Source organism: Bicyclus anynana, chromosome 5, assembly GCF_947172395.1.
Source record: "Bicyclus anynana chromosome 5, ilBicAnyn1.1, whole genome shotgun sequence".
Taxonomy (NCBI): Eukaryota; Metazoa; Arthropoda; class Insecta; order Lepidoptera; family Nymphalidae; genus Bicyclus; species Bicyclus anynana.
This window is the reverse complement of record NC_069087.1, coordinates 12,120,674-12,147,022: the sequence shown is the minus strand read 5'-3', so window position 1 is coordinate 12,147,022 and position 26,349 is coordinate 12,120,674. Positions and strand designations below refer to the sequence as shown.

At 33.9% G+C, this 26,349-nt stretch overlaps 1 protein-coding gene across 6 annotated transcripts in view; it reads left to right on the top strand.

Moving 5' to 3' along the window:
* Positions 1-26,349, top strand: part of LOC112043734 (NAD(+) hydrolase sarm1) — an 83,626-nt gene that overhangs the window by 30,925 nt on the left and 26,352 nt on the right. For 2 of the 6 annotated variants that reach the window (XM_024079272.2, XM_024079273.2), the window contains one exon: positions 19,962-20,018. The exons of 2 other annotated variants lie outside the window; for them this stretch is intronic. In XM_024079272.2, coding sequence (XP_023935040.1) covers positions 19,962-20,018 — 57 coding nt within the window. Of the gene's footprint in view, positions 1-10,095; positions 10,539-19,961; positions 20,019-26,349 lie in introns of those variants that run through there. 2 more of the 6 variants (XM_024079276.2, XM_024079277.2) reach the window with 2 other exon arrangements.

Sequence of the window (26,349 nt, the reverse complement as noted above, 5' to 3'; positions counted from 1 at the left end):
TGTAGTTCTATTTTATTTGCCTCGACTGGTGACAGAAGGGCTGGCTCATTTTTTTTGCGCAAAGGATCAGCCTGGCTGTCCAGCGCGGAAATGCAGCCAGTATTCTTGCCACCATTCCACGTGGGCATGATTTGTATAGTTATTAGGATAAGTTAGCTAAAGTTCCTTATTGTATTCTTTCTCAATAAAAAAGTCCTATTTAAAAAAAAGTTCTATTTTATATTTATAGTTCTAATTTTATATTTAAGTACTTAGTCTAAAATGAACTCTACCCAACTTTTTCGTTTCGTCTTTTGAACGCAGACATAAATGCAGGAATAGGAATGCGTCAGTTTCCGGTTGGGGCGAGATAAATGTATCTATAAACGGAAAATGGGTCACACTCAGAATTTATTATTACGATTAGCCATGTGATAACAATAACGTAAACTAGATAGCTTTAGGTAAGTATAAAACCAATACCTAATAGACAACTGTTTCTAAGAAAATAGATAATGACTAATACATATTTATTTACATCACTGATAAATATTCTTGGATCTGGATATTTATTACATAATCAGCCTATTTTGATGTCCCACTACATGTCAGACTTCTTATAAGGCCTAGTTCGGACTACTTTAGTATTTTTTAGTCTTTTAGACGAGTACGAACGATTTTTGGGCGGTAAGTAAATCCAATAAAAATTTTAATAAAAAAAATTCAACCAACTTCCAACTCAAAACTAACCTAAACTAAAAAGCAAAAAATAACATTTTACCTATGTGCTACCTTCTGATCAGTTTGAAGGCGGTGCCAAGCAAGTCATGTTTTAATCCAAGCCGTTTAAATTACAAAATTTCTGCGGTTCTTTCAGAAACTTTTATTGGACTAAAAGTGTCAGATTTTTTAAATAAATACTTTATGGTGGCGCATGCGGTGACAACCATAGTTTTGGTAGATCATTATTTGCTTAAGTAAGAAAGTATTGTTTGTCCACGCCTGCAGCACCATAAAGTATTTAGTTAGAATTTTATATAGATGTGATACTTGTTTTTCTCTTTTCATAGTTCAATACGCTTAAACAGTCGGCATTTTACTTTTTATAATATTTTTTGTACTTTTCGTTTGTTCGTTCGTTTGTTCTCCTCCTTCTGACGCAGTCGGGTAAAAAAGATATAAAAATAGTACCTACTTGAGTACTTACTGATAATAATAATTATAGAAAGGATCTTGTCAGCGTTGTCTGTTGTAATCCAACACCGGCGAAGTGTTGACATTTACAGCACGTGCTCCGCAGATAAAGCAGTATAGGTACTTACTCTATCTTATATACCTAGGTTTGCTAAAATCAGAAATGATTACTAAAATCTAAATCAGACATTGTACTGAAGTACCCACTTCAGTTCTAATTGTAGGTAGGTGGATTTATTTTAGGATCTAAGTTCTAGATTTCGGTTTACTTATCTGTGTGTATTTCATATACGAGTATCATTGTAGTAGTAAGGGAGCCGAAGAGGGAATTTTTGCAGTTACTCGAGCGCGCCAGATGAACATAAGGGAGTATACCTTGCACGTTGTTAGTACCTCCACCAAGTTGAGCCGAAATACTCAACCAGCACGTCTGATTAAAATAAGGTAGGTGAGTTGATAGCTAAAAGATGTGCATTTCGAAAATCTGACAGTTTGAGCGTAACGTAATGGATTGGGAGGGTTCGTACGTAGCCGAAATAGCTAAAACTCGAACCCAATGAAATAACTCTAGGAAAATATAGATCTAACGTAGATAATAATATCGTCGGTCTGGATGTGATACCTCGTAACTAACAATTTTTGGTAAAAATTGATTTTTAATGCAGAACCCTTCAGCTTTTCCGGAGGTTCAGCCCGTAAATATCTTGTAGTACGTACATTAAAAACGTTTTTGGTCGCATAAAACCAGTTTTAGTCATACCTAAAAGATGTTTCTTCATTCTTGTATCTCCTGTAATGTTCGTCAGTTTGCACGTACGAGCTATCTCATCTAGACCGACAATATGCGAGTTTTGTATAAGCAAACAATATGTATTCATTATTATGTGATATTAGGTAGATATACCTACCTATACATAAGTAACTAATAATTACTTGGACTCCATAAAGAGTAATCCGATTTAATAGAACAAGGTAATGAAATACGATTTTACTGCCACTTACAGCGCTGTAAGCATGTCGCGAATAATCACACGACCACAATCATAAAGTCGTTTATTATTATTGACGAAGTATATGGGCTCTGCTCTTGGGGTGTCGTGTTGGTGCAATGCGAAAGGGCATAATATTATTTTACTAGCGGACGCCCGCGACTTCGTCCGCGTTGAAATCAATGTAAACTTTCAAGCCCTATTTCACCACTTTAGGGGTTGAATTTTAAAAATTTTTGAATCCCACTATATTTCGTATTTTTTTTATGATTTTTGAACAAATTTTAAAAACTGTAACTCTAAAAATGAAGGACTTTCCATACAAACTTTCGACCCCTATTTCACCCCCTTTTTATTTAATTTTCGCAATAAAAAGTATCCTATAACCTTTTCCGTATTATGGTCTTAAACCGTGCCAAGTTTCATTTGAATTCATTCAGTAGTTTCAGCGTGTTTCCCGAATAAAAAAAAACGGACAGACAGACAGACAAAAAATCGAAAAAAGTATTTTTAGCTTCATCTTCATTTCAGTATATATTATATAATACCCCCAACAAAAATTTTCAAAATATGTTCAATGTACAAAATGTACAGAATTCGTATTATAACTATAGATTTTAGATGGCGCTGGCGTCCTTTATGCCACGCTAACGTTTGTTGTTACAAATGGCATTAAGTAATCTCAAATTGAAAGAAGAAAGAAAGAAAGAAAGAAAAAACATTTATTTAAAAAATTGTGCCATACACCACAATGCCTAATTAAGCACTATTGTTGTGTCTGATGCTTCAACCAACTGATCAATTGAAAATCAAAACTAAAGTAGTTGAAGCATCAAAAACCACTTCGTTATGTTTGGCACAACCTTGAAAAAAGGTAACAGCTCAGCATTGTGCCGCATAAACCAAGCAAAGTACTTGGCCAAGCGGCGCTGATTTTCAGCTGCTACCTCGATCCAGGTGACACCACGGATATACATAGCCACAGTGACAATATGCTATATTATTACCTTTAAATTAAAAACAAACAACCTTGAATTAATATGCTAAATAATAGGATTACGCTAAACAAATAAAAGTGTTTCAACAAATTAAGCAACAATATAAAATTAAAAGGTATAAATAAAACACACACACACATACACAATAATGATAAGCCTTATATCTAACAATCTACGAGTATAATAATTGAAACATGAAATGAGGAAATAAAATAAAAATAAAAACAAAAAGAAAAAAGAAAATATTTTTTTTGCATTAACTAGTTTACAAAACTACTGTAGTATGTACCTAAATAACGAAATCTATGAAGATTACTAGGAAATTTCATTCACTAAAGAAGTGAAAACTCCGCCACATAATCCTGTAATTCCTCCTGTTTGCTAAGCAAATATCTTTTTAATTTCTTCTTAAATGTAAACTTACTCTTAAGGTTCTTTATAGGCGGAGGAAATTGCAAATAAATGTATAGAATTCGACCAGTTTTATTATGAGTATAGTTTTTTAATGAAAGAGAACCGCCTAAAATAACTTTATGCCAGATGATCGTACGCCCGTGACTTCGTCCGCGTGTAAATCGATGTAAATTTTCAACCCCTTTTTCACCCTCCCTCTGCCGTCTTACTGCAGTCGACTACAGTCGTCAGTTGCTGTTGGCGACGTGCTGCTCGTTTAAATGAGCCCTAAAGGTGATTACGATTACGATTATTAAAGTTACAAGGGCCAACCAATGCGCCTTGGTCCGAGAAGAGCCCACAACAAACTCAGCCAAGGTTTATTTTTTTTTGTTTACCACCATTTTACAAACTTATTTAAGACTAAGCACACAGTCGTTAATACCGTTTAACATCAAGCTTTTTATCATTTATATAATCATTAACACTACAATAAAACTTTCCTAAAAGCTTGCGTTTATTAAACACAATATACGTGTAGATATATACCTAATGTTTGTATTTGCATGAATGTAGGAAGGAAACCTCCTTGCTCGCATGTCAAATTGCATGATGAAGATTTTCCAAAGCTGAGTATAAGCGGTCGAAGCCGAAGGGCGCAAGTTGGCGTAAAATAAATAAATTATTCATTTATTCCCTCCACAGCAATATTTGCAAAGCTTCCCACGCGTATCGTAGGCTCATCGAAGTGTCCAATTACAACCGTCAGCGATACATGATTTGCATTTGATTTCTGTTGTTTTCATACGGAACCACTTCGCTCGGCGCCTAATGCGCAGTTCAGTATTGTTATTACTTAATTATCCTTACACGTGCTATTTTAATTGTGACCTTTTTGAGTATTATCTGTAACACTTTGTAGTTTGCCTAGCCGTCCGAGAGCCTTTTACTAAAAAACCAGTTTGAGATGAACACTGAATCGTTAAGAGCTTTTAATTGAGGTTGTAGGTTTAAGATCTTTTTGAAACCTTGATTCGGCCTCGAAATCTATTTATTGTTACTAAAATTTCGGTACCTACTTTATTTGAGCAATTAAGTACGCCATAGAAAAAACAATTGGTGTTGGAGTTAAAGGAGGAGTACCGGTTTTCAGGAAATAGAAATATTCCAAATTATAATTAACTAATATAGTACTTAAATGAGCATTATTTTAAAAGATCAGATTCCCAATCAATCTGGCTTCAGAAAAAGTGGTAGAATCACTACAGACTGTACAAATAGGCGATACAAAAGTGTTTGATAACTACTTGCAATGAACGAATTTCATATTAGCTTTTGACCGATATTTCTATGGGTATTTTGTATGGGTATTTAGAATAGGTATATCCATCATATTACGAGTATATTATAATTTATCAGAGAATTAGTAACGGTACTATACAATTATAGAAAACAACAACTTATTGAATGTGAACTTTAGAGCCTCAAAGTAGGCAAAAGTGACGCAAGACAATAGTTGTTGTCTTGAGGACATTATACCATTATCCAAGGCATCAAAGGGCTCATTTACATATACAAGGCAAAAGTTACGCCTAGTACATGAACGTAGACCCTACTAGCCAATAAATAATAATTGGAATTTGCGAAATAACGTAATATATACTTACTAGGATATTTAGAAATTCATATACCTACATTAGCAATTCAACATCTATATCGCCAATCTCTACGACACTTTATATGTGTATCTATTTTATATTCTCTTTAACTTACCTAGTCTAGTGTCCAAAACCTCTATGTAAAAAATCTTTATAAACTATGTATTTCTTTATAATTTTAATTAACTAAATGCTAATTTACCCACTAATGGCCCATCCTTACGATAAACTGGTAGACCAATCAAATATCAATTAGATTATTCTGTCCTTGGTAGTTACCGGAAAACACTACGTCGAAGTAAAATTTACATACAATTGCGAAATGTTTATACCTAACTAATCTTCATTCAAGATTCGTGAATAAACATTTATTTCTAAAAGTAAGATTTGTTGTGTACCTATTACCTAGAAAAGATTTGCACATCACAGAAAATGGTGTGCAATTTGCATCACATAGTCACTTACGTATAAGTCCAACGTCAATAGCAAAATTGGCAAACGTGCTCAAACTCACTGCTCGTGATATGCTAACATCGCATTTTGATAATAGTGTCGTTGTGCATTTAGAGTTAGGAGTAACGTCCACATTCGGTGTCCGTAGTACATTGACCGCCTCGCACCTAGCGATTTTAATATAAACAAACTAGTAGACCTCCTTAATCCGGCCCTCTCGCAGAATCTGTTCTTAGCGGACGTCTACTAAGTATGATCTAGCTCTCTGCCAGACTGCAGCTTTGTACGTCAAGTGGTTATCGAGATTTCGTGACGAGTTTGGACCTTTGGAATTTATATGCATAGTATTAAGATTCGGTGTTCGGCATCTAGAATTATGAAACCATTTACTATGTGAATTCGTATGTATTGTTTTATTTAGAGATGATAAGCAGATCTCACCTGATGAAACTGCATCGCCTATAACAATAACGCTTCGCCAGGCGCATGTCCTAAATTACGCTGAAGATTTAAATGATGGAACATGTGATAAAGTTTCAATGGTAGTTCCTGGTTCTGGTTATTAACACAATAGAATAGAAATCATTTATTTGTTAGCACAACACGTAACTAGGTACATAATAACTGCAAAGCACAAGTCTCCTTTCAGATTGAGAGGGGTTAGGTCAATAGTCTACCACTGGCCCAAAGCGGGTTGGCTGACTTCACATACGTAGAGAATTAAGAAAGTTCTCAGGTATGCAGGTTTCCTCACGATGTTTTTCCTTCACCGTTTGAGACACGTGATTTATTTCTTAAATGTAATGGTAATACTAGAAAATGTATTGTGCCAATAAAACAGAACAAACAACTAATAGGGCATAAATAAAATTGTATCACCAATAAAATACAGTTAAATAGTGTAATCTCAGAAGAAAGGAAAAGCAAGCTAGACAGTCAACAAACAAAAAAAAATATATAGAGTAAGATTTCAAAATTAATAGACCCAAGTCTTTATCTACTAAAACTGACTAAGTATGATCTTATAGCGCAGAGATATCTAAGTACTAAAAGCTAATTAAAGTTCACATTTGACTGCGATCTTGCCATGTTATAAGAGGATGCAGATCTAAGATGGTCTAAGATAGTAGCACACAGAGTTAAGTATCAAAATGGTCAACTACTATAGTACATATCCGATTAGTATGACCAAATAGCACGCAGGGATAAGTATAGTCAACTTCGATAGTAGATATCTAACGTTATTAATTAGTCTAAGATGATAAATACTATCTGCCTTCACGGTATGTGCCTATTACATAGGTACTCATTAAAATTTTATTGTTAAGAGTTTATTGTTCTCGAATGTTATTGTTGTAATGATTTTTTGTACTACTATGGTCACGTGAGTAGGCGTGCTATGACAGCATTGCATTTTAAAGAAAAATACAATTTTAGCGTCATCAAGTAACAACAAAACACAAAACACAGAACCTGTAATTTATCATTCCAGTTAGGTGGATTTATGTGGATTTCATCTTATTTTGATTTTAAATATTTATAATCTCCATATTCAGTTTACGCAGGAAAACAGAATGTGCTCATTAAAATTGCATAATTTTATACCTGTAACAGCGGAATCGCAAAAAAAATATCGGTCGTGTAAACGATTTGTGCTGATTTCGCTTAGTGCGGCACGGATTAGTTTTTCTTGTCCACTTGGCGACAGAACTCGGTACATTATTAATTGATACAGACGTATGCTAAGCGAGGTTTCGGTGTACGTGGACGTGGAAGTGATTCGCATGAAGCGGGATATGAAATTGAAGAAGTCGGTAGCATGCTGTTTACGTGGGAATTCGTTCTGTATCAAGTACTCTATGAAGGCTGTGCGGCAGGTGATGTTAGTTATTATAACTGTTTATGTTTCTGTGCATTAATTAAGTTCTTTTATTTTTTCTTAGATTATCAAAATTTGTCAAAGTCGTGGATTTTGACACGTTATGTGATGATGACGGTAAAATGCTTTCTGTCATGTGATATGATTTGAAAAATCAAGAGTTCTCTCTATGTTACACTTATAAATTACTAGCCCGCGATTTCGTCCGCGTGGAATTCAGTTTTTCACATCTCCCGCGGAAACCATAGTTTATTCCGGGATGAAAAGTAGCGTATGTTAATCCAGACTAAAATTTATTACCATTCCAAATTTCAGTGAAATAGCTTCAGTAGCCGCAGCACAAAGGTTGACAAAAACATACATACATACACACAAACTTTCGCCTTTATAATATTAGTGTGATGTGATGTGTGATAATCTATACTCAATTTTATGAAGAGGTAAATTTTGTAAGGTTGTAGGGGGTAATCTTTGGATCTAATGGACCGATTTTAAAATATCTTTTAAAAATAGAAATAGTTATTTGTGTCACATATTTTTATATCCCCATTCACATATTTCCACGGAACCAGAATCTATGCGAGTAGAACCGCGGAGCGTCTGCCTACCGCTATGAGTCCTAAGATATTAATTGAAAAATCAAGACCTCTTTAGGTTAGATAGACAAATTTTAATGAACCATAAATACGCAACCAAAAATCGATTGTAACAATAAGATGGACAACTATTTCGTATCTAGGGAAAATTGTATTGAAATCTACGTACGATTAGGTGTTTTTTAAGAAATGATTAACTTTCTCGAAATAGTTATAATGGTCGCACCGAGCAGGCGCCGTAGTTAGTACGTGGCGTCAACGGAGTCAGACCGTTACCTCAGACGACTGTGCGACGCCGCTCTGTGTGTCATTGCTTTCTATTTCTATCCAAAGAACCACTCAACCCCAGGATTAACGAGTATTAGTAGCGGTAAAGTTAGGGTTTGTGCAAACGCCGTATTTTCTAAGCTCAGATTACTCGTACGTTTAGGGTGATTACGATTAATTTAACGAGTAGATACTTTATAGAGTATACGAGAAAGCGCAACAGTAACTTAAACTGCATCTGGAGAAGTCTTTAAAATGTAGCTAATGTATTTGGTTTGATGAAAACATTCGTACTTAAACGTGGAATACATAGGAAGAAGCGCAACAGTACATCTGTGTCTTGTCTTTGTTCTGTGAGCCCTTTAGCAATAGGAAACGTCACACAGGGTTTTGCGTTAGAGCTCTACCAGGTTCAGGCCCGTGGGCTAGATAACGTAGGGGCGTAAACCTATCTGTAATGGCGTCTATTTGAGACTCGGATCGCGACTTAAAGGGACCGATGGAATTTGTGCGCTGGGTGATAACAATCCATGGATTTTGTGGGTTGAGTGATAGCAGTCGATGGAATTTGTGCGCAGGATGATAGAAATCCATGGAATTTGTGCGCTGGGTGATAGAAATCCATGGAATTTGTGGGTTGGGTGATAGCAGTCGATGGAATATGTGGGGGTCGAGTGATTCCCGAAGTCCGTGAATAGCAAAATGAGGCGAAATTTTAGTGGTACCACATGTAAACACCACGAGGCTCAAAATAAAATCAACTAAAAAACTCAATTTATGTTTAAAAATTAAACTTGAATGCCAAAAACTGAGTGTGTCCACGTAAAAAGAACAAAAACACTCGATGCCCTAAGTTGAGTCATAATTTTGCAAATCTTGATTTTCCTTTTCGGTAACACCTACCCTTATGCATTACTACACAAAGGACGATGCAAAATCAAATGATACATTTACTGTATATTTGTCATCATGATAAGTAGTTGTACCTACAACTAAAGACTTTAAAAAATTTGAGGAAAATTTGGATGACCAACCTTCTTTATAGGAATAGGTACCTAATATATATTACTATGTACTGGATATTAGTAAATGTAATATAGCTCGACAGGCTATACTGCATGATACAAAAACAAATAAGTACTCAGGTAATTAACGACTTAATTAGAAAGATATTCTAATTACTACTACTCGTACCATATTAACTAGCCATGCATTTATATTAAAGGCATAAAAAAAAAGGGTTAAGAAATGATAACGACTCATTTATAATTTTGTAATTCATTAATTTCCAAGATTTTTTTGCAAGATTCCATTAAAAATAATCGTATAAGTTGATTATTGTCAATAGGTAATAATTAATTAATTCAGTGCATTTAAGTTCATTAGTTGTGACATTGATGTCTGCTATATTCTAGAGGCTCTATTGTACGTAACATAACATACACATAGCATACAGAGTACAAAACATGTCTTGTACATAACATGCTAGTAGACGTACGTACTCACTATCTTTGTACTTTAGCATCGTGTGCGAGTCTGGCTGTATGCCATCTCTTTTGTGCTAATGGTGCGTATTTAAAGAAGGAGCGAGAGGTTTAACAGCGGGAGGGACGAATCCGCTGAATTGATAAAAGCAACAGTTTGAGCGGACCAAAATTTAGTTTGGAAAGAGGCTTGTCCGTGAATGAATGCGTCGGTCGTAAAATAAATCGCGACGATATTAAAATGTGACTGTAGAGTTGAGTGTTCGGATAGTATTTGTTATTTTGCTGGTTGTGAATAAAACATTTGTACAAACATCGGTCTCAACGTCGGTGACGTGGAACCGATGCGTACCAAGGATTAAAAGCTAATTGCGACGAAAATTAAACCAAAAGAAACTTTCTTTGTGATTTTTGTACGCAACAGCCGTGAGTTGGAAACTTTACTATCAAATTCACTTTCAACTTGAGACACGTGATCACCGAAAATTCTAGAACACGCGTACTTTGTATTCCTTGCTCTAACCACTAATAGTGTTTGCTCGTTTCCGATTAAGTGAGTTTAAACAAATTATGGTTGTAACGAAAATCGACAACATGGCCTCATATTCCACGTACACGGGAAAACCGAAAATTTTATTCCCAAAGAAGGTAAGAAGCCATCGCATAAATACTTCATTACAAATATAATAATATGTACTTACAAATTCGATTGTCGCATATAAATGAAAAATAAAACTAGGTAAGTACATAAAGAGTCGGCCATTAGAGCATTTATCATTGAAAACGACCATTTATTGACTGTTGTTTACGTAGGTGTTCACCAAGATGTAAAATTAAAACCATAGATAATAACTTCGCGCAAAATAGGAATTGTAATTAGCCGCAATAATAATTAAGATATCCTCCAGACCATAAATTTGGTAGGCACTTACGTGTTTCCCTAATAACAAGTTCGTACATGTGCGTTATAAAATACGTATCCGTTTGATAACGTGTATACTACATTATTAATTTTTTACATTGATAAATGTGTTCAACATACACTCGTACAATTTATGAATGGTGAATTTATCCAGTGGCATTCACGTCATTCAGTGTTATTAGTACTAGTATGTAACTCTATGTGACTGAGCTCGTCCGAGAACGTAGAGTACACCGGGTTGGTTATTTCTAACCCAGACTGCTTAGCGTATGGTTCGGATTGATGGGTACAGATGTCAAAGTATATTTAACACTAAAATCGGTTTGTGCTTCACTACAATCATGCCTGGTGGCTAGGTTGAAGCGCAGTTATTAAGAAGATGCCTATTCACTTGTCTTGAAAATGCACAAAATAAGGTGTCATCAAACATCGATGTCAGAAGGACATTCCACATCACACACACTTAGCTGTTTTAATAAGAAAGATCGATGCCAAATATTTGTGCGATTCGTCTGGTTGATCAAAAAAAATTATGCTAATGTTAATGTTAAAGGCGTCTCGATTTTCAATGCTAGAATGGTGAGAAACTAGATTCTAAAGTTCCTGAACTCACTCTTCAAAGCATATCCGGTAAAAAAAGAATCGACAAGCGACGTTACGTCAGTGTTGAAGATATTTCTGCTTAGGCAGATCTGCAATCCCTTAGAGCTGTGCACAAAAACAAAATTACAATGTCAAAAAAGTAGTACAAAATACAACCACTTACGTTTTAACAATCCTATCTTGTGCTAGCTTAGATAAAAAGCTTAAAGTTATTGATCGTAAAAGTTAAGCCAATATAAATCGAACCGGCTTTAGTAATAAAATAAGCAGTTAATAAGTTTCCAACTAATACGTATGTAATTATAACAAATATACCAATTTGTTATCCGCTTGTCATAGTTACTAAATAAGGATAAAATAATGAGCTGGTAAAGTAATTCAAAATGGCGGCCCATAATATTATTAAATCATGAATTTAGTCGTTGCTTACGAAGAGTAATTTTCATTGGGTCTGAATGCTCGTGCTTATAGTGTGTAGACTCAGACCAATTACCTTGGACATGTATTGCACTCAAATTCACCAAAAAAAATGTCTGTCGTTTTTTGAAGGGAACAAGGTAAACTCACACATCAAAAATTTTTAACACCAATAAATACAATATCCTGTGTCCGTACACTACACAAAACTATAAATTTTAAATAGTAATACACACAAGTGTAATTTTATCACAACGAATCATCTATTCTAACACAGTTTGTGTGAACGCATTAGATCATGATCATATGATTTTGACAGAAGGGTAACCTCTAACAAGGCATGTCTTATAGAAGTTAACTGGTCTGAGTTTGTACATAATAATTAAACGTATTTGCATGTCTGGTAGTACTTTTTACAACTTCCTGTGATTGTGAGACTGTCAGCCTAACAGAATTTACATTTTATTTTAATTTAGCAAACTTAATATAATTACTTGTAGTAAAATAGCTTTTGATTTGTTACAACACTGACTGTTATGGCTAACACCGCGTGGGTTGTGTTTTTGGCAACTGCATCCTCCACCATAGATTATTTCTGACGTCATCCTTGCCATAATGTTTGATATTTAAAGACAGTTCAAATTAATTTTCTTTTATAATGATCTAAGTACAAATCCTCATAAATCATTTGGACTAAGTTTTATCATATAATAGGTAGTTAGCTTATGAATGATAGGTATTTAAAAAAAATCGTTGGATTGCGGTTTCACCCGTGTAGTTTCCGATCCCGTAGGAGTACAGGAATAAAATATTGCACATGTTACTCGCAGAATTATGTCGTTTTTCTTTGGTGAAAGGAGTTTTAAAATCGGTGTAGTGATTTAACCCTGTAATCTTAAAAAATAAACAAAACAACTAGCTTTAGCATCTATAATGTAAGTATGGACTTTAGAATCAACCCTCCAGCTGCGGGATATTTGAGTGCCCACGCAACCAGTAGTCAGGGCTCCAGAGTGAGGAACCTCCTCAAGAATCACTGCCTTCTATATCTGACTCTTGATCCAACAGTTAAGTGAAAGCTTCTTAAGATGTTGGTCAATGCTTTTGCTATAAGACTATTGACTGAAACAACTATCGGAACAATAACATTTGACTCAACATTTTACATGGCTGTAATCTCGTGAGCAAAGTCCAAGTATTTTGATACTTTTTCCTCTCCGGCTTAGAACGTTAGTATTATAATTATATTTTCTGGGTTTTCGTACTTATATTTGGAAATGCATACAACACTAAATGCATTGTCAATAATTACGTTAGCCTCAGCGTGTCGTCCCAGTTTGCCGACCTACTTCAGAGACATTCGATGATATTCGCCGTTCGCTCTTCCAACCTTGGCGTTGTTCTAAGAAATAGCTGTAATGTTCAGGGGCTTCAGCCAAACGATCGAACAAGGATATCTCCGACAGTGATAGTAAAAACCTCAGTCAATTTGTTGCTATGACGGTCAAACCTTTTTGGCTATTTTCCGCTTCATTATTCACTCTACTTTTTTATTACAACGGTTTTAGATTGAGTTTATTTACTTATTTTATTAATTGTAACTTGATGTTTACTACACTTATATCTCTATATCGTATATTCGTTATCAACCCATATTCGGCTCACTACTGAGCTCGAGTCTCCTCTAAGAATAGGCCAATAGTCCACCACGCTGGCCCAATGCGGATTGGCAGAATTCACACAAACAGAAAATTAACAAAATTCTCTGGTATGCAGGTTTCCTCACGATGTTTTCCTTCACCGTTAGAGCGATCTCTACCGTCTATTATGAGTTACTATTTTGTCTTAAACGTAATGTTGTTCTGTGTAATGTTAATGTTGTTAAAAATATACAATTTTTATGCGTATATGTGTGTGGATGTGCAAAATCAGGTACTATCTATGCCATCGTCTTCTAGACCGGAGAGACATCTGTTGCTAAGTATTTCTTAAATTACATTTCTTTTATTTTATCTAATTATTTTTTATCTGCCTAAACGCTGGATCAAATAATCCGTTGCAGATAAAGCTATTTACTAGTAGCCCAAATAGTATATCAATGGTTCAAAATCCGTACTCGCTTTTGCCTGGACTCCGAACCTAGAGCATGGCAAACCACATTAAAAGTTATTTTTTATAATAATTACATTTATTTTTTTTTTTATAATAATTGCATTTTATTTTTTTTTAATTTTATTAAGTCACATTTACGAACATCTATCGTAAAAGTAAAGGTTATTGGTACCTTAATAATAAAAATATTATGTACACGACACAGTAAAGACAAGGTCTTGTTGTGCTTATGCCTTGCTTGTGCAAAGTATCTGTGACCTACATTTACACAGTGAGATTAAAAAAAACATACTTGTACGTAACTTTGTTGTATGAAGACTCCCTTCCATCACCAACTTTTATTTTACTTGCATAAGGGTTGGATGCAAATGATTTGAAACCTTTCTGGTGTACAAATGTGGGCTATTTTGTGATAGTCGCAGTTCCCTTTGATATAACCGCATCGAGATAACTGACGCTGCGCAATTGCGTATCGCTTTATGGCTTGGGAATTTTATTTAACGATATGCATGTGCATTTTTATTAAATACTAGCTGACGCCGCGCGGTTTCACCCGCGTTTCATTCCCGTAGGAATTCGGGGATAATATATAGCCTATAACCTTCCTCGATAAATGGGTTATCTAACACTGAAAGAACTTTTCAAATCGAACCAGTATTTCCTGAGATTAGCGCGTTCAAACAATCAAACAAACAAACTCTTTAGTTTTATAATATTAGTATACATAAGGCATTTTAAATGGATTTCCTATTTCGATTACGAGGTCCGTTGCCGAATTGAATTGCATTTGAATTTCGTATTTTATAAAAACCAATAAAACTTAATGAAAAGCGTTATTTATAATGTTAAACGTAAAATAAAAGTTCTTAGATATTTTTTTTCCAAACAATCATTGAAAAACTAAATGACGTCACGCCTCACAGATTTAGAATTTTAACAAGATATGTATATAAAAAAGCTAATTATAATTATTACTATAAATGCATTTTCCATTAGACATAATGAAGGCATTTTTTCTACTCCTATGTTATGCCATAAAAACCTCAATTATATATTCATAGAAATATGAATATATAAGAATATAAATTATTATTCTATAGGTACCTATACTATATTAGGTACCTATAGAATTTTCTTGATGAAATTATTACACATACTTAATGTGTTATAATTTCACCACAAAAAACTTTTTATTGTCATATTAAAAATAGACGTAGATGATTTTCAAAATTCATTTTCTATTGCGCATATAACGAGCTCTACAGTATAAAATGATCTATGCACTCTGAACACACGTGCAATTTTGAATTTAAAATTATGGCGACTTTAAAAAGCATTTAACCTATCTAAGTAATTGGTACATTGACCTTTTATAATAATGATAATTTTAATATGAGATCGATGAATTGGTAACTGTGTTCTTTTCCATAGATACTGTTACTACTGCTACTATTGCATAAGATTAAATATAGTAGGTAAAGCACGTTACTTGGTTTAAAAACTCTCGTGTCTATTACAAACGACATTCCGTTTGTATAGACTTCACTCGATTTTTAAAAATCTCTAATATTGATGAAAAATTGTTTATTTGCTGTCATCCGCGAAAAGCCAACGAACCCATGCGACAACGTCACCCAGGTCCGACAAAATACTCTCTACGTAAGTTTCGACCCGAAACCGGAGCATCCTCAGGAGATGTTGACTCTACAACGTGCAATTGCAAAGTCGGATAGGGGTTGGATAGAAGCAGGCGTTACTTTGCAATTGCACGTTGTAGAATCAACAGCTCCTGAGGATGCTCCGGGATAAATTTTTATCTATTCATGATGAACTTCCGCAAAGTAACGCCTGCTTCTATCCAACCCCTAATATATTTACGTTTAATCATCAATACATATAAATAAAATTGAAGTGTCTGTTGGTCTTTCTGTTTGTTTAATCTTTGAAACTGCTAAACCAATTTTAACACTTTCACTGAGAGAGAGGAGCTTATGGAGCAACATGTAGGCTACTTTTCATTCCGAAAAATCCATGGTTCCCGCGTGATTTGTGAAAAACTAAATTTCACGTGGACAAATCGTTGTTATCTACTATAGTTCAACCACATAACCTTGTTAGCTATGTACGAAAAAGTAGGTAAGTAGCGATTAATTTGTATTAAATTATTTCCCCGAAAATGGTATATTCTCGTATAAAGTAAGTAGGTAGGTAAATTGGTTTGCGCTACATTTTTTAAAATGTCACAAGGACGAAAATTGTGTCACGAATATATTGCCAGGGTGGTTACAGCTTCGATTTACATTCCATTATCCAAGAATTGAACTTTCAAATTCGTTCAAATCAAGTAGGCTTAGGCTTACTTTTTGTTTAAGTCTATATGTTGGTAACAAAATGTAGGTACCTTTAATGTTCTCTCTGGTGGGTAAATTTTCAAAATACCTCTCACTCTACAACGCAATTAAAGTTATGAGCATTCAGGACCTTTAGCAATTAACATTTCTGCATTGCCTTTTTTGAGTTTTTCACATTTAAGTTTAAAGTTAAAGTGTTTTATTTTATATATCAATGAAATGTATGGAATTTCGGACTGAACAGCAAGTGCGTATATCGGACCCGGCAAATTCCCGGCGAGCCGATGCCGTAATAATGGGAATTCTGCGCCCATGGAGTGAAGAATGCGGTGAAACATGTTCTCCTTGTCTTCCTGGCTCGCATAATTTTTAAAGCTTTTTGTCGTACCTACCAGCATTTTTTATTTTATTTTGAATGCTACTAATTTTTTTTATACACCTACTAGCGTGTCGTCTCGTCCGCGTGAAATTCAGTTTTTCACAAATCCCGCGGGAACTGTAGATTTTTCCAGAATGAAAAGTAGCCTATGTATAATCCAGGGTATTGCCTATCTTCGTTTTGAATTTCAGCCAAATCAGTTCAGTAGGTGCGGCGTTAAAGAGTAACAAACATCCATACATACTTTTTAATATTAGTAGGATACATTATTCGGTGCATTTTTTATATTCAAGTAGATAATTTTTAAAGTTTTTGTTATGTATGTTTTTGACTTCAATAATACTACTTTATTGAAAGAAGTAATCAATATAAAATCAACCAAAATTAATTTTAAATTTAAAGTTTTCTAGCGGATAAAAATACAAAATTGGTTTATGTAGATATTGAATATTGAATTGAATTGAAAATTGTATGAAGCGGACTAGATTTCTCGGATTTAGTTGTGGTGATACTCACAGATAAAGTAGATTATGATTTGACTAGTCAACGATCCGAAAATGATAATAGAACCTCCTCTTTTTTGGGAATCAGTTCATAAATTAGTGTTCCAAAAATATGTATAATGTACAGATAAAACCCCGTTACAGTATTACAATTTACAATGCAGACAATCGGAAACAGTAAAACAATACAGAAATATAAAAGAGTACACACACAATACGTCTAACGATTACAATCACACAATAGGCTACTTGCCTCTTTTGTAAACAGTGTTTAAACTGAATTATGGAAGTATTAAAAGCTATATTTTATTTTGTCCCAGCAATAATAACCACTAAAAAAATTAATATAAATGAAAATATATCTACGTAAAATTTTTGCCGCCGAAACACAACACATTAGCAAGTGACATCATTCATAGAGATAACAGCGCGATTGGCGTTTGCAGTGATGTGATATATCACGTCACCGCAAGCGCCAATCACAAACCGATGCCTTGTAGCTAATGACGTCACAGTTTTTGATTGGCGTTTGCGGTGACGTAATAAAAATACAATTTGGTTTTATAAAAATATTACAATTACGAGATTATTTTCACAAATAAAAATGTGATTAGAGTTTCTAGGCGTCTAAACTGCCTATATGGAAAAATCTTCTTAATTTTATACAGCAGGCGAGTAGCCTATTGTATCAAATGCATTGTATTCAACTGACAGTAGACAGACTTTCCTCGGAGGAAGCGGCGGTGGGCGCCAAAAATAGCGTTTCCGGCGAACATCAAGCTGTCTAAGTAGGAAGTCCACTAACACTCGCCCGGCTCTTCCGGCCGCCTACTGTCGCGACGCTTATCGAGTTTTATAACGCGTTTATGAGCGGTGCAGTACCCCCACGCAACGTCTTAAGCTGAATTAAATTGCTCGAATCGAAATTATTGGCCGGCGGCGATTTAAATCGCTTTAACTGTTTAACTGCGCTAACAGTAGCTCGTTTTCTTTGTCTTAATATCATTAGCTGGTCTTTATTGTATCTAAGTATAGTATTTATTTTATCTATACAGCCTTTCTTGATGAGTACTGTTTACCAACAAACAAATTAAAAATGATGGTATAAATCACTAGTCATTTCACACCTAATAATAATTAAAATCAACTTGTTGTGTTCTTAAATTAATAAAAATAAATTATTAAGCTTAGAGCAATTAGATATGGTTTATTTAGTTTGTCCTCCTTTTATCTTAGTATAGTTATTTTAAATTCTTCTATTAAAGCATGTTTATAGTATCCAAGTTTAGTTACCTTGACTTTGGATGTATTAGCTCGTTCTCTTAGTTTTTAATGTGTTCAAATAAGCGAGTCTTTTTTATGTCTAAATAAATTAAAATTTTTAGTCTAAATATAAACTTTCTTTTATCTAAGTATACGGTTATTTTTTTTTCATTTGGATGCAGTAGATAGATAAGAGAAACGTGTTTGTGTGTGTAAACTAAAGAAACAGCACAGCAGAAACGATTTGTTAAATTATTAATACTATTTTGCTTTATGAGGCAAACCTATTTTCCAAAAACCGTTGCTTAGCAACCAAGCACAGACAAGTGGTAATTTATAAACGTATTTCTGCTTTGCTAATGCTGCTTCAGTTTTGCTCAATCACCAACTACCTTAAAATATGTTGAATGGCTATAGATAACGACTAAAACACAATTGCAACGACTAAAAAGGATAGAAATATAAACATTTTTGAAATTAGACTTGTACGCGTAGATCAATACCAATATATCCTGTTCAGTCAGAACCAGGAGTCACCTGTTCCTAGAACTGTTAAAAAAGCAATACGTAAATGGGCAAAGATTGCCTATTCCAGAAGTTGTACCGACGCTTCTGCAGTTGCATTACGGTCCGTCCACTGCAATTGAAACACATAACCTGTGGCATAAGAATTACTTGGCTATAAACAGAAAAGGTAAACGAACTATGAGTCAACCATTCATAAACATTCGATGACTCAAGCCAAGGATATTGTCATACCTTTTATTTAAATAATCGCTATCAAAAATGTACTACGCTAATTGTTATCAACGGATTTTCGAGACCTTGGGAAATATTTAAAAAAGATTCAATAATCTACTGATAGGCGCGTATCTATTGTGTTGTTTTAGAAACATCGAATGAAAGATAAAATATTTCTCATGCTATTCATGATTTCGGTATTTAATATGCGTACGTACAACTGTTATATTTATTCAGTTGTTTCAATAGTAACAATGCCTTAACCTCGTAATGTCATAAACTTTTCTAGATCTAGAGTCTATTTAAAGACGAAATTATTTACGTTCATACGTACGGAAAGATTATTTATTATTATTAAAGTTTTTACTACTAGTATATAGGTATTGTTGTAGTGATTTTCATATTGTTTTTATGTTGTAAATTATTTTATTTCAAGTAAGCTTAGTTTGCAAGCAGACTTGAAACGTCAGCTTTGTTTGTTTGTAGTGACTAGTGACTCTACCACCGGTTAGTTAGTCAGGATCTGCTGAGAAGAACCGGCAATAAACTTAGCAGTTGCTTGTCTATATCATACACTACAATTCCTTTTACTTTTCGTGTAAAGGTGGATGCAATGGCATCGAAGCATCTTATTTTATATCATCATCTATAGGTTTTTGTTCATAATTCGTAAATGCTCTCCTTTACTTTTATAAAATAAGAGTCAAAAAGAGAGATCTTGTGTTACTATATTTAGGTATTAATAAATCTTTTAATATCAATAAAATTTCCAATTTTCAGGTACGTTCCGAAGAATCCCTGCTATCCCCTGAAAAGGCCACTAAATCTTCTCGATGGGTATGTGATTTTCTCTGCAATGGTGGTGGGTAAAATATAGGATGACAAAACCGTTTTTCCCATGATTGTCAGTTTTTTTTTTAAAAGTTATCATCCTGATTTTATTTAGTACATAATTGAACATGTACCTACTAGCGGAAGCCCTCGACTTTGCTTCTGTTCTGTTTTTTTTCCGATGACTTTTCGAGGTTAAAAAATGTTTTGGTCCAAGGTATTCATATCGTTTATCACTGTACCATAATTCGTTTCAATTGGTTGAGCAGTTTATTCTTGATAAATTTAAAAGAGAGACTCGTTTTTATAATAGCAAAAAAAATCATACTAATAGGATTACTTACTTCTTTTTATCATTCATGTAGGTATCTACTGGGTATTTTGAAACTATCTCCTTCAAAAATATCTAATGCAACGTAGGTCATCAGAAAAATATCGGAAACTCCAGATGTACTGTTACCTGAAAAAAAAAAAAAAAAAAAAAAAAAAAACATACATACAGCCGAACGTAGAACCTCCTCCTTTTTGGAAGTCGGTTAATAAAAGTGACTCGGTAAACGATCTAGTTAGATAGATCAGATATTGTGAGCTCTTAGGTAACTGAAAAAACCCCAGAGTGAATTGAAACTTTCAAGTGTTTTGATTTGGGTACCTACGATAACTAAATAAGAGTCGTTTACACATCAATCAATCTAATAATTAACAATCATGTTCGGCTCACTTTTGAGCACGAGTCTCCCCTCAGCCCTCAGAATGAGAGGGGTTAGGCTAATAGGCCACCACGCTGACCCAATGCGAATTGGCAGACTTCACACACCTAAAGATATAAGAAAATTTTCAGATATGCAGGTTCCATCACGATGTTTTTCCTTTAAAATTTGAGACACGTGATATTTATATTTGCTTGCACATATAAATAAATATAAATATACTTAAACAATACACATCACTATCTAGCCCCAAAGTAAGCATACAGAGTAGCTTGTGTTATTGGTACAGATAGTTGATATTATAATATTCATATTTATTTATTTATTATTTAAATATAAATATACATTTTTTTACTAAACTTAATATAACTTATCAGTGTGACATAAACTCAATATTGAGTTTTTCTGCACACTGCAATCGTCGTCAGCACTTGGAGTTCACAATTTACAAGCAAACATATAAAACAACAACATACACAACACATACCTAAAATATAATACAATAATAATAACTTATAATATATACATTTATATACTACATATAAATACACACAGACACTGGAAAACACCCATCATCTCATCACACAAATATTTTCCGGTTGTGGGAATCGAACCCACGACCGTGGATGCAGAAAGCAGGGTCACTACCCACTGCGCCACGCGGCCGTCAAAATAGTTATCATAATGATACTGTTAGGCACATTTCTTGGCGTCTTACAGTTATCAATTTTGACTAATCTTATTCCGTTTATTCGAATGTGTCTTGTACAAATAGGTAGTGCCGTAGACGCCATGACTGTTTTGTAGATCCTGATAACAATATATTATCAGTATACTTTGCAGCCATGATGAATGATGATCTAAATTTTATGCTATAATACCTAGAAAAACATAAATGATGTCATATTATTATAGGTGTACTGATAAAATTGATACCAACAGTTCTGAAAATCTGAATTTAGTTATAAATATAGGAAAATATATTTTCTTAGGTATATGAAAGAATTTTACTGTCAATCAATCACAATCCAAATCCCGATATTATATGACTTTAAAAGGCTTTCTCTTTATTTCTTTAATTCTCTGCGTGAGTGAAGTCTGCCAATCCGCATTGGGCTAGCGTGGAGGAGTATTAGCCTAACCCCTCTCATTCTGAGAGGAGACTCGAGCTCAGCAATGAGCCGAATATGGGTTAATAATGATGGTAAAAGACTTTATCTATTTTTTAGTTAAGATTGATCAAATGCGTAAAAGTAAACCTCATATTTAGATGAATTCATTATATCACTGTATTCATACCATGCCAGCCATTAATATATGTTGTGAATTTAAATGATCGATCCTTACTTACGTGGACAGTATCTAAGGTACCTAGGTACATTTAATAAGTATTCGGAATACCCGTCACGCAGACTTTAATAAAAATTACCAAGTTTTTGCGTTCGGTTTTTGCGACAATTATTATCTACATATACAACCTGTTTCAATCGGCTCGTAGCTTATGGCAGGTAATGTACGTCGCGCTTAAAAATACCAATAAGTAATTATTCTATAACACGTATTATCTTTATTGGCATGTAACTTACATTAAATTTATTATGCTGATATATCCTTTGGGTTTTTCTGATGTACAATATTTCGTTCTCATGCATAACACCAATATGTTCTAGCTAATAAGCAGAAACTTATTAATGAAGATTTTTTCTGTCTTTCTTTCTAATAGATCAAAGGTTGTCTGGCAGATATTGCTATAAGCAATAAGACCGCCTTTGCACATACTAGTTTTCTATATTTTCTTTTGTTTTCACTGTTGTTGTTTTTGTTTTGTGCAATAAAGTATAATTAAATAAATGAAAAAAAATAGATTACATTTCTATTTTCAAGATTTTTTATTAGGGAGTTTTAATGATTAAAAACATTTGACCTAATACATAACAACACGAAAATGTCCTGAGCATTTATAAAATTTCCCAATTTAAATTCTTCAAAAGGGAAATGCATTATATTAGTAACCTTTATTACTTGCATCATCTACATTTGTTTCTTGCTCAAATATACTTATTGTTGTAGCCTAGAATCTAGGCTAACAAATAAAAACAACTAAGCCCTAAATTAAATAAATTTTATTAGATTCTTGTCTATTATGGGAATGAAGACACACTGGAAACAGCACTTAATGCTCGTTTCCTCTATCTGCTTATCTTTTATCGAGAAATCTAATTATCCGTAGGCATTCTAAGCCAGTAAATAATGTCATCACGCGCCTCATAATGTCAGTCGACGCATAATCTCGTTATGGAGATTTTGCGGGATTTCTTTTGTCATGTTGGTAAAGAGTACCTACATCAAACAAAGGCAGAGAGGGGCAAGGAATTATGTATGTTGCAATATAAATTCTGTGTGGGCAAGCATGTACCGTTACGAATAGTATTTATACATTACGGTATGGTTAAGAAGTCGGTATGAAATTTTTACTTCTAATATATAAATTCTCGTGTCGCGCTGTTTATTACTAAATTCTTCGAAACGGCCGGACCGTTTTGTGTCCATAAAGGATAGGTCTGAGAATCAGCCAACGTCTATTCTTCTTGCCCAAGTGTGGTCCTCCTATTTCTAGGGATTAAAAATTTTTAATCCCTAATAATATAAAGGCAAAACAACGTTTGCCGGGACAGCTAGTATGAATAGTAGCTGTCCCGGCAAGTATGCTAACTTTGCAAGAAGTACTTAGATGTTATGAATAACATCTAAGTACTTCTTGCAAAGTTAGCATATATGTAATATTCAGTCTCATAGATCTCTTTTATTTTAAATCAATATTCCACTAATTGGATGACTTCATCATCTATTTATATTTATATTTATATATATGATTAGAGAAGATAAAATTTCTCAATGAATTAATCGCCAAACGAGTTGCGTGACTCACTTATTGAAAATTAAACAGGTTTTTGAGAATAATATACGCTCCAATAACTCGTAACGATCTAGAATCTTGTTGAAGTTCAGGTATTTGAATGTTGGCAAAATTAAATTTACTGTAAGTATCATCATTTTTTTTTTTTTTTTTAATAAGCCCTTTTATTTTCTCCTTATAACATTTACAATATTTTTTAGTAACAATAATTCCTTAAATCTAGTGTTAGTATATTTAATATTTACAATAGGTATGTTAAAAATATGTTTTTTTTTTTTTTATAACAAAAGAGTTTTTTAAATTACAAGGATCCCTCATAGGGTATAGGCCTCCCCAGTTCCTTCCACTTGTTTCTGTCTTTTGCCATTACTGTCCAATTTCTTCCAGCTATATGTATAAGGTCATCACACCAACGGGATTTCGGACGTCCTACACTTCGTTTTCCTCCTGGACCTGGCCATACTGTTGTGGAGTGAGTCCATCGTTGGTCTGTTGATCTAGCGATATGGCCAGCCCATCTCCACTTCAGTTTTTGTGCTCGTTGTACCGCATCTGTTAGCTTCGTTTTCTTTCTTATTTCTTTGTTTTGCACTTTATGTAGCCTGCGTAGATTCAGTAAACTTCTCTCCATCGCTCTTTGGCAAATGGCTATTTTGTTTTTAACTTTATTTGTATAGACCCATGTTTGACTACCATAAGTTAATGTAGGAAGTATACACGTTTCCATGACAGTTCTTTTAATGTCTAAACTATATTTGCCTTTCATAATTTCCTTCTGTGACCAATATTTATTCCAGCTTAAAGTTATTCTCCTATCCACTTCGTCCTCGGTGTTGGAATCATTGAATGAAACTTGCTTGCCCAAGTATATATACGAATTAACGTATTCGATTTCAGTTTTATTTAAGTATATTTGTTTAGGTATACTATTAGTTATAATTTTCGTTTTTGTTATATTCATTTCTAGACCTACTTTTTTACTTTCAGTGTCTAGGGATTTAATCATCTTTTCCAGTGTATTACTGTTTTCAGCAAAAAGAGCAATATCATCTGCAAACCGTAGATGACTTAGATGTCTGTTCGCTATATTTATACCTTTGTCTATCCAATTCAGTTTTTTAAAAATGGTTTCCAGTACTGCGATAAACAGTTTTGGAGATAGTGGATCTCCTTGTCTGACTCCTCTACTTATGTTTATTATATCTCCCTAATATAATGCTATTCTTATAGATGTTCCTGAGAATGTTAATGTATGTTGTGTGGATATTGCATTCTATTAGTGCTTTCCAGATGGAATCATGAAAAATGCTGTCAAATGCTTTTGTATAGTCTATAAATGCAATATACAGGGTCCTGTTATACTCTTTGTACTTTTCAATTATTTGCTCCATTGCATGTATGTGGTCCATTGTGCTAAATCCAGCACGGAATCCAGCTTGTTCGTATGGTTGAAAATTATCAATTTCAGGTCCTATTCTATTCACGAGAATGCTAGTAAATAGTTTGTATATGCTAGAAAGTAGACTTATTGGCCTATAATTTGAAATATCTAAAGGGTCACCCTTTTTGTACAGAAGTGTAATATCTGAAGACAGCCATTGATTCGGTACAACTTCAGTATCTAGAATCATATTAAATAAGTCTGCTAAAGGCACCACCAACTGATAGGCACCAATTTTTAATATTTCGTTAGGTATGTTGTCTGGTCCCGTGCTCTTTTCTGTTTTTAGGGTTTTTATGCATTTTAGTATCTCTATTTCGTCAATTGGTTTTAACTCATTTGTTGAGTCTATACTTTCAAAATCTCGTAAATCTAGGCTTTGTGTATTTGGTTGACCCTTATATAGCTGCCTATAAAATTCAGTGGCGCTTTCCATTAACTCTTTTCTTGACTTTGTTTTTCTAGCACCTTTTTTTAAAGTCTGTATCCAGTCTTTATGTGTATTTAATTCTTTAAAAGCCTTTTTACTACTTCTATACTGAGTTATATTTTTTATTATTTTTGCTTTTCTATATTGTTCATAGTCATTTTTAATGGCTTTGTTTGTCTTTTTGAATAGAATACCTAAATCTCGTCTTGAATCTTTATTTTTGCCTGTTTTTCTTAAAAGTTCTGCGCGCTGTTTTATAAGCATTTTAGTTGTAATGCTTAGAATATCTAGGTTATTTTTTTTTTTGTTGGATGTTAGATCCTGAGCTATTTTTAATTGTGGATTCTAGTATGTCATAGTAGGTTTGGACTGTTTCACTTGTTTTTGGATAGGTAGCTAATTGTTTAAGGTTTTCTTTCAAATTGTTGACGTATGTTTGGATTTCTGATTCCGTTATTGGTATGCGTATAGAGGTTTTGTATGATATTCTGCTCTTTTTTAAGTTTTTTAATACTAGTGTAGCTCTTACGAGGCGATGATCAGAAGGGAAATCGAATTTATTAAGGACTTCAATATTTGTTACGTATCTCAGGCAGTTAGTTAATATGAAATCTATTTCGTTTTTAGTTTTTCGATCCGGTGAGATCCATGTCCATCTTCTATTTGGCTTTTTATTGAAGTAAGTGTTTATAATCGACAGCTTATGTTCAAATGCGTATGATATTAGAATTTTTCCTCTTTCATTTCTTTGTCCATACCCGTATGAACCCATAATTAGCCTTTCGTTTTCTTTTGGTTTTCCAATTTTTGCGTTAAAGTCGCCAATCACAAACACATTT